This window comes from Glycine soja, chromosome 13 (assembly GCF_004193775.1).
Source record: "Glycine soja cultivar W05 chromosome 13, ASM419377v2, whole genome shotgun sequence".
In the NCBI taxonomy this organism is placed as follows: Eukaryota; Viridiplantae; Streptophyta; class Magnoliopsida; order Fabales; family Fabaceae; genus Glycine; species Glycine soja.
In genome coordinates this window covers 29,033,147-29,041,059 of record NC_041014.1, presented here as the reverse complement: position 1 = coordinate 29,041,059, position 7,913 = coordinate 29,033,147, and the positions used below count along the sequence as shown (strand labels likewise).

General features: G+C 30.8%; 1 protein-coding gene across 1 annotated transcript; it reads left to right on the top strand.

Moving 5' to 3' along the window:
• The first annotated feature begins 2,242 nt into the window (after positions 1 to 2,242).
• On the top strand, positions 2,243 to 6,067 carry LOC114382605 (26S proteasome non-ATPase regulatory subunit 7 homolog A). Its single transcript, XM_028342142.1, has 10 exons — positions 2,243 to 2,561; positions 3,502 to 3,594; positions 3,685 to 3,766; positions 4,062 to 4,158; positions 4,326 to 4,401; positions 4,571 to 4,629; positions 4,798 to 4,920; positions 5,176 to 5,233; positions 5,319 to 5,404; positions 5,717 to 6,067. The coding sequence occupies exons 1-10, from the start codon at positions 2,375 to 2,377 to the stop codon at positions 5,783 to 5,785; spliced, it is 930 nt and encodes a 309-aa protein (XP_028197943.1). The 5' UTR covers positions 2,243 to 2,374; the 3' UTR covers positions 5,786 to 6,067.
• The last annotated feature ends 1,846 nt before the right edge of the window (positions 6,068 to 7,913 follow it).

Sequence of the window (7,913 nt, the reverse complement as noted above, 5' to 3'; positions counted from 1 at the left end):
CATGCTCGTCCATGTTGGTCTTTTTTTTTTTTTTTCTCTGAGTATACTCTGTTGGATTATCCTTAGATATTTTGAATGCTTGGGATTCTAATTACTCGCATCCTCATAAGAGATGTCACCTTGGAATGCTTAAAGGATACTAATAATACTTTTACTAAATGAGTCATGCCTCGGGTCTGCTCCTATCTTTGAATATCATGAATCATATACACACAAATATGTGTAATAAATGGTACGGAATCTAACCATGTTGGGAATGTCATTCATCGTTATCATCTAAAATTCAAAATATTGTTTAAGATGGACTAGGATAATTTCAGAAGACCAGAGGTATCGCTCTGATTCGCATGCACGGGAGCTAGCTAGCTATCTGGTCACATGCAAAGGCAAACCAAATAAGCTAAGAAACCACTTGAACATAATTTTTGTGGTAAGAATATGGTCAAATTAATCGGGGGTATAATAATCATTACAGAGGACCTAGATTTAAGGCCAACCTTGAAATATAAGCCAAACAAAAATATTCAATTTGCATTACTTTTTTCACACTTCCTCTTTACATCCCTGTCACATGTATAAGAAAACTCAGTTCCTAACCAGCCACTTTAATTTAGCGGGATTTCTAATAAACAATTTCTATTTAAGTATTTATGATTTTTTTCGTAAGTATCTTTAAAGCTCTAATTAGAAAAACTCGTAACCAAATGCTATAAGGTGGAAGAGTGCGAATTTTTATTTTTTTAAAAAAAAATATATATATTTTAAGGGGTGTAAAGAGAGGCGGGGAAAATGTGAAATAATCGGAATTGGATGATGAATAAGGTTGTTCTTTGAATATAGTTTGACTGTTTGAAAAGAGATGATGGCAACAGCTAAAGAAAATTATAAAAGAAAGATATAATAAGAACAGACTTTGTAAAAAACAATAGCAAGTTTATACATAGATTAGTCGTCACAAAAATTATTTGTGAATCAAGGAATCACAAAAATCATTTGTGAATCTTATGTTATTCTTCCTTATTTTCTTCCTTGTCGAAAAGATTAGACAACTCATTTGTTTGAATTGATTTATCTCTCTTAATCATGATTATCGAAAAGAAAAAATGTGCAGATTTACTTGTTAAGAAAGGTGTCAATGGAAGTGTTGAAGTATCTTCCTGGAATACTTGTCCTCTGACCTTCAGAACCTGTTAATGTCATATGCTATGGGTTTCTCTTCTCTTCGACGTATTTCTCTGCGTTAGTTTGGGAGACTTGGCTTCCTGTTTTGTTTTCTTTCCTGTGGTCTTTCTGACGTATAAAAAGAAAAAGAAAAAAAGATTAGTTGTCACATGAGTAGCTTCATAAATAAACTAGTAACTAACTTTTAACTAGCAAAATTACCAACCACTCTTTTACCAAGCTTGACTACAGAGAGATATAAGACTCTAGGTCAGTGGGGGGTAATTTAACGTAGTCAAACTGCATTAACAATGTCAATTTGACTAATCATTATCCTAAAAATATTAGAAGTGAACAACTTTTATGGAAGACTACTGTAACATTTAAAGTTAAAAATACACTTTTATGATACTTTTCTAATAAAGACTTTTGATTTTTTTTTACTCGAATAAGCTCATCTAATTTCATTGATAAGCAAAACATCAATATAAGAAGGAGAAACATCAAAATATTATGAACTAGCATAGAACCTACACGTCCATGTAAGAGTATGAACAACTTGTTTGCTTGTTACCCGCAGAGTATGAAGATGATATCATTCACTAATTGCAAATGCAACAAATTGGTTACCCCAGTAATCATATTTTTGGTATATGTTATTTAAAATAAATTATGCACCTAAAATATTAATTATTTTAATTTAAAATACTCTTTATTATCTTGATGATCTTATAAATGGGCTTTCCTGAATTCCATGGGCATAATAGGAAGCAATAATGAGAGTGCTGGAAGCAACATCCCCTAAATTTTATAAATGCATATTATATTTATATTGGGCTGATCAGAAGAGCCCGTTATGATTAGGACAAGAACTCAAGTCAAAAATACTTTAGAAAAATAAAAATAAAAAGGGTGTGTAATAGTAAAGAGGTGAGATGGAAATAGCAAGTCTGGAATTTCAATTTAACTAGAGGGCCAGAGCCCACAATTCCAAATTGTTTGAGCAGAAAAAAGTGGGCTTCGGAACAAAAAATTGGAGGCATTTAAATTTGAAGAAGAATATAAAAGCTGGGGCGTGGCACTGTTGTTTGAGTCGAACAAGAAAGAAAAGAAAAGAAGAGGAAAAGGAGAGTGGAGAGGAAGAAAAGGATTGAAGTTGTTGCTGTGAGAAAGAGAAAGAGTGAAATCGGAGTTTGGGAAGGAATTGCAATCAATGGATGTGATAAAGACGCAGCAAATCTCATCTCGACCAATCGAGAAGGTGGTGGTTCACCCTCTCGTGCTTCTCAGCATCGTCGACAACTACAACAGAGTCGCCAAAGACACTCGCAAGCGCGTCGTCGGCGTCTTGCTCGGCTCCTCCTTCAAAGGCACCGTCGACGTCACCAACAGCTACGCCGGTACGGATCTGATCTCTCTCTTTTTTTCTTTCTCCAATACTTAGGGCTTGTTTTATTTATTCCCTTTTCACTTTTTGTTTCTTTTCTCTGAAATTACAGTTAACTATTTATCTTACTAGATCTATTAGTTGAACATCTGTTTCGCTTAGTGTGCTCGAAAAGCTTTTTCGAAGAGAAGCTTATAATACACGCCACATTGAGTTAGGTTAGGTTAGGTTTGGTTATCCTGAAGTGTCACATGAAATCGACTATAACTTGTTCGATTTAATTTCTTCTAAGGCTTAAAACTTGCTGAGCTGACTTTGAAAATCCGAGCTATCCAATTTAGATACCAATTCATAGTTTGATACTTCTACAACGAATTTTTGAAGTGCAAATTTAACAACGTGTATTGGTTAGTTAATCGGATTATAATCAATTTCATTTTAATAGTAATACGCCACCAGCATAACGTTGATAAGAAAAGTTCGCAACTGTTTCGGGTGTAAGCGTGAGGTTGATAGATAGTGTTCTTCGCTGAATTCTGCCTTAGCTTAACCGCCGTGGACTTTGCGTCTCCTAGCCGCCCTTTCTTACACCCAACCGACATTCCACACATGCTATGGATCCAATAATTATTTCAATTTTCACTTAGACATAGTAGGGTAGCTTTTTGTTAAGTGCGAGGTTTACCATCTTAGATTTGTTAAGTGCAAAAATCCTTCATGTGAAGAGCTGATAGGAGTTAGGACTTTCTCAAAATTAATAATAATGGAATTACCCCTTTACACTAGTTGCATCGTTGTTATGTTTACTATGTTGGACTTCCTATTTGAATGTATAAGATTGTTACTTCCAAAATGAATTTTGTTGAAATGATTCTATGTGCAATTTAGAAAATTAACACCTATTGGGGTGTGTGAATTGTCTGTCTCTCACTACTTGGTTATCTAATTGACAGTGCCCTTTGAAGAAGATGACAAGGATCCTAGCATCTGGTTTCTTGACCACAATTACCATGAATCTATGTTTTCCATGTTTAAAAGAATAAATGGTACGAGTAGGAAAATTTTTCCTTTTCTTGTATGTCTGTTTCAATTGAATATGCCTGATCTAATTGAACATTTTTTTTTTTGGTTTACAGCAAAGGAGCATGTTGTGGGGTGGTATAGCACTGGTCCAAAGCTGCGCGAAAATGATCTTGACATTCACGGCTTATTTAATGAGTATGTTTATTGATCCAAAATCCTCTGTATAATGATTTATAATTTCTGTGTGAATTTTTCACTTCATTTGAGCATTAATATTTCACAGTTTTGCTGAAAAATAATATAGTGGCTTGGCTTAGAAAGTTCTTTACCCTTTTACCCTCATCAGTATAATTGTCATAACTTGATTGAAACTTTATACTAGGTGTTACTCTTATTCTCTTTGCCTCTTTCTATCTTTATCATCTTCATCTGTAGTTTTGTGTACCTGATCAATCTTTATCCAAATTGATCAAGCTTAAAACTATCGCAGCTATGTTCCAAATCCTGTCTTGGTTATAATTGATGTTGAACCTAAGGAATTGGGAATCCCAACAAAAGCATATTATGCCGTTGAAGAGGTTAAAGAGGTACAAATTAAGTCCGTCATATCTTTGATAGAAATCTTATATATCTGTTCTTGCTGATATTTTGCAAAAGTAATCCTGCTGTATGTGATGGTGGGACGGGAGCTAGTGTTTGCTCAACACTAAATTAGTACTCAAAGAAACTAATATATAGTTTATTCTGAGTACAGAATGCCACTCAAAAAAGTCAAAAAGTGTTTGTGCATGTGCCATCAGAGATTGCTGCTCATGAAGTTGAGGAAATAGGTATTTCATGCCATTCAATGTAAAAACTGGTCTTTTTTTTCTTATGTTTTGTTTTTATTTTGTTTGATTCAAAATTTCTATATGAAAATTCTTAATTTTATCCATACCATTGTGTAACCTGTTTCTCCTGTTTTTTGTTTTTTTTTAAATTCTTCTTACCTTTGTGCAGGAGTGGAACACTTGCTTAGAGATGTGAAGGATACAACCATTAGCACCCTTGCAACAGAGGTTTCATTTGTCCCTTTTAAGTTATAAATTATCCTTATTAATTCCTTTCCCTTTGTACTCTTTAATTTTGATACTTTTCTTTTTTACATGTTTTTTCTCTGTAATACTTTTGTAGTTCTTTTAATCAAATAAATTGATTCTGAATGTTGACAATGTAATTTTACATAGGTAAGTGCAAAACTCACAGCTTTGAAGGGTTTGGATGCAAGACTTAAAGAGATCAGGAGTTACCTTGACCTTGTTATTGATGGAAAGCTTCCATTAAACCATGAGATCCTGTACCATCTGCAGGTTTGTTTATCATATTCTTGCTTAGTAAATGCTGATTATTTGGCTTTGTTATCAATTGGTTCTTGAATCTTGATTAAGTATTTTCTGCTGGTCCACATTTCTTAGTATAATTTAAAACCTTTTGTAACAAAACCAATAAAACATGTGATGTGACATTAATGGCTGTGGGAATAATTGAAATTTTTCTTTTTTCTTTTCTTTTTTTCTTTTGCAACATTATTGTTTTTCACCATTTCTTTTCTTGCATTTTTTTAGGATGTGTTTAACCTGCTACCAAATCTTAATGTTGCTGATCTTATCAAGGCTTTCGCAGGTTAAGATTTGTTACTTGTATTATTTGAATATCATATTTTTCTAGAATGTCTCTTTTTAATTGTTGATCTGTTGTACATATGTAGTGAAAACCAATGATATGATGCTGGTAATATACCTCTCGTCTCTCATTAGAAGTGTAATAGCACTCCACAACTTGATTAACAACAAGGTGAGATACACTCCCCTAAATTTTGCTGCATGTATCATTGATGTTTGCTGATTACTTTATATTTTGGATTTGTTATCATATTATGAAAATAACAGTTTTGCAAGGTTGGAGAAAAAAACTTAATCCTCCATTTGTATATTCAAGTATAGTATTGAGTAAGCTAGGCACTTGATGAACTCATTTTTTGCTTACACCTAACTGAGTACATGGGTTATATCCACATAAATGAAATAAGCTTATCAAGTGAGAGATGTTGCTATTAAATTGCTGATTTACTGTGATTCATGTTTTTTAATACTGGAATGATTTCAGATGCTTAACAAGGAACATGAACGGGCAGAAGACTCGAAAACAGTTGCAGTGCCAAGTGCAGCTGCATAAGTTTTGAGGGGTTTGTGATGGCCGGAGCTCTAAATGTCATTTGAATACATGGATTTGAGATTATTACACCTTTTTTCTATTTCTGCTAGGAGTAGAGAACTTACACCTAACATGGCATAACGATCCTTTTATGCTGTTCCGGTGCTTAATGTATTTTACTCTTCAATACTTTGCTCATTTTCCTTGTTTGGTAGCTTTGGTGACAGCCGTTAAAAGAATTCAATATTAGATTATAAACAAATTGAGGATTAAGATATCAGAAATGAATCTTTGCCCTGGTAATTTTTGCTGATTTTTACCTAACCCATAATGAGTTTGGATTAGCTGAATCATCTGCAGTGTTGAGTTGCAACTAGAAAGAAATCATATATACACGCCATGTTATAATTTATGAACCAGGCAATAGATTGAACTGTCAGCTAAGGTGGGGAAAAAAAAAGGAGTGGCGGGGGGAGAGGAGATTGAAAACAATTCCAACCATCAATGTAAAGACCAACTTTTTGGGAGAAGACTTCAAAAAGTAAAAACCAAGTCTAACGTGTTCGTTCCCATAGAATATGGCTTATCGGATGAAAATATTTTATTAATGTAATGTAAATTTGCAAAATACTTTCCATTTTATTGATTTTTGGGATGGTTTTATTGATATGTTAATAGAATGATAAATATATATAATTTTCTATATAAAATGGATAAATTATACTCACATCTCGTTTTCACGGAATAAGTGAAGCGGACCATCTCTTCCACTGTTTGCTTTCTTGTAAAATGAGGAGGATGAAAAAAAAACCACGTGGCCCACATTTAAAAACCATTGTGTTAAATGTATCCTTTTTTATGTATAAAGAAAAAACAACTTAGAAATATTTGTTATTTTATATAATTTTTTTTTCTTTTACTATCTACAAAGCTAAATAAGAAAAAAATAAAATCTTTCCCAACAAAATAACAAATAAAATCTCATTTTTTCTATTCATTTTGTTTCCTTCCTCTTTCTTTTATTTTCATCTCTAACTATACTCTTAATCATGTTTCATGTGAAACTCTTTCCTTTTTTATTCCAACCCAAATTTATCTTAATTTACACAATAATATGGGGGTTTCGATCAAAAGGGATAATTTCATTTGGAATTTATCACATGAAAGTATTTTTTGAATTTATGCGACTTTTGGGCATGAAGTCGTACAAAATTTCACGACTTCGATTTTTTTATATATATTAAAATCATAAAAAAATCTAATGACTTTAGTTTTTTTTAATTATTTATATAAAGTTGTAAATTCTTCCCGACTTCAAAGTTGTGATTAATTTTTGTATTATAATTAATATTTTTTATAATTTATGATTATAAATTTGTTCAAATAATAATCATAATTAAACTAATTTTTTTTATAATTTATGACTTTAAAATTGTTTTAATTATAGTTTTATATTTCATTGATTAATTCTTCTAAAATTAAAAATAATCATAATTAATATTTTTTTATAATTTACGATGACTTTAAAGTTATTCAAATAATAATTATAACTAAATTATTTTTTATAATTTATGACTTTAAATTCGTTTTAATTATAATTTTATGTTTCATTCTTTAATTCTTCTAAAATTAAATACAATTACAATTAATACTTTTTTATAATTTACGACTTTAAAATCGTTCAAATAATAATTATAATTAAAATGACTAATTCTTTTATAATTTTATTTTTTTTATTATTAACCATTAATGATTATTTTTAATTAATATTTTCTTAACCAATAATAATTAGATAAAATGAATAAGGAATTATTTTTAGATTATTAATTTATAATGTTTAGATATTTTTGTTTCTAAATTTAACAAATAATAATAATTTAAAAAATAGAAAATATTAAATAAAATAGGAGAAAAATAAACTTATGCCAGACACTTATTATACATGACGACATAACAAAAAAAATAGAGTAATAGAAACACAATAACATGAAATATAAAATTATAAAAGAAAGACAACAACATTCACTGTTTGTGTAAATACATTTTTTTATATTAATTGAAAATTATATTAAAAGTAAGTATGTTAAAAGAAAAAGAGACATGAAAAAAATAAACTTATACTAGAGAGTTATCGTGCACAGTGGCATGA

What these genes read in the sequence shown, in the direction of transcription:
- LOC114382605 (XM_028342142.1), top strand. Translation starts at nt 2,375, where the DNA reads ATGGATGTGATAAAGACGCAGCAAATCTCATCTCGACCAATCGAGAAG. An exon ending in CGTCACCAACAGCTACGCCG is followed by an intron (nt 2,562 to 3,501) that starts GTACGGATCTGA and finishes TCTAATTGACAG; the next exon opens with TGCCCTTTGAAGAAGATGAC. An exon ending in CCGTTGAAGAGGTTAAAGAG is followed by an intron (nt 4,159 to 4,325) that starts GTACAAATTAAG and finishes TTCTGAGTACAG; the next exon opens with AATGCCACTCAAAAAAGTCA.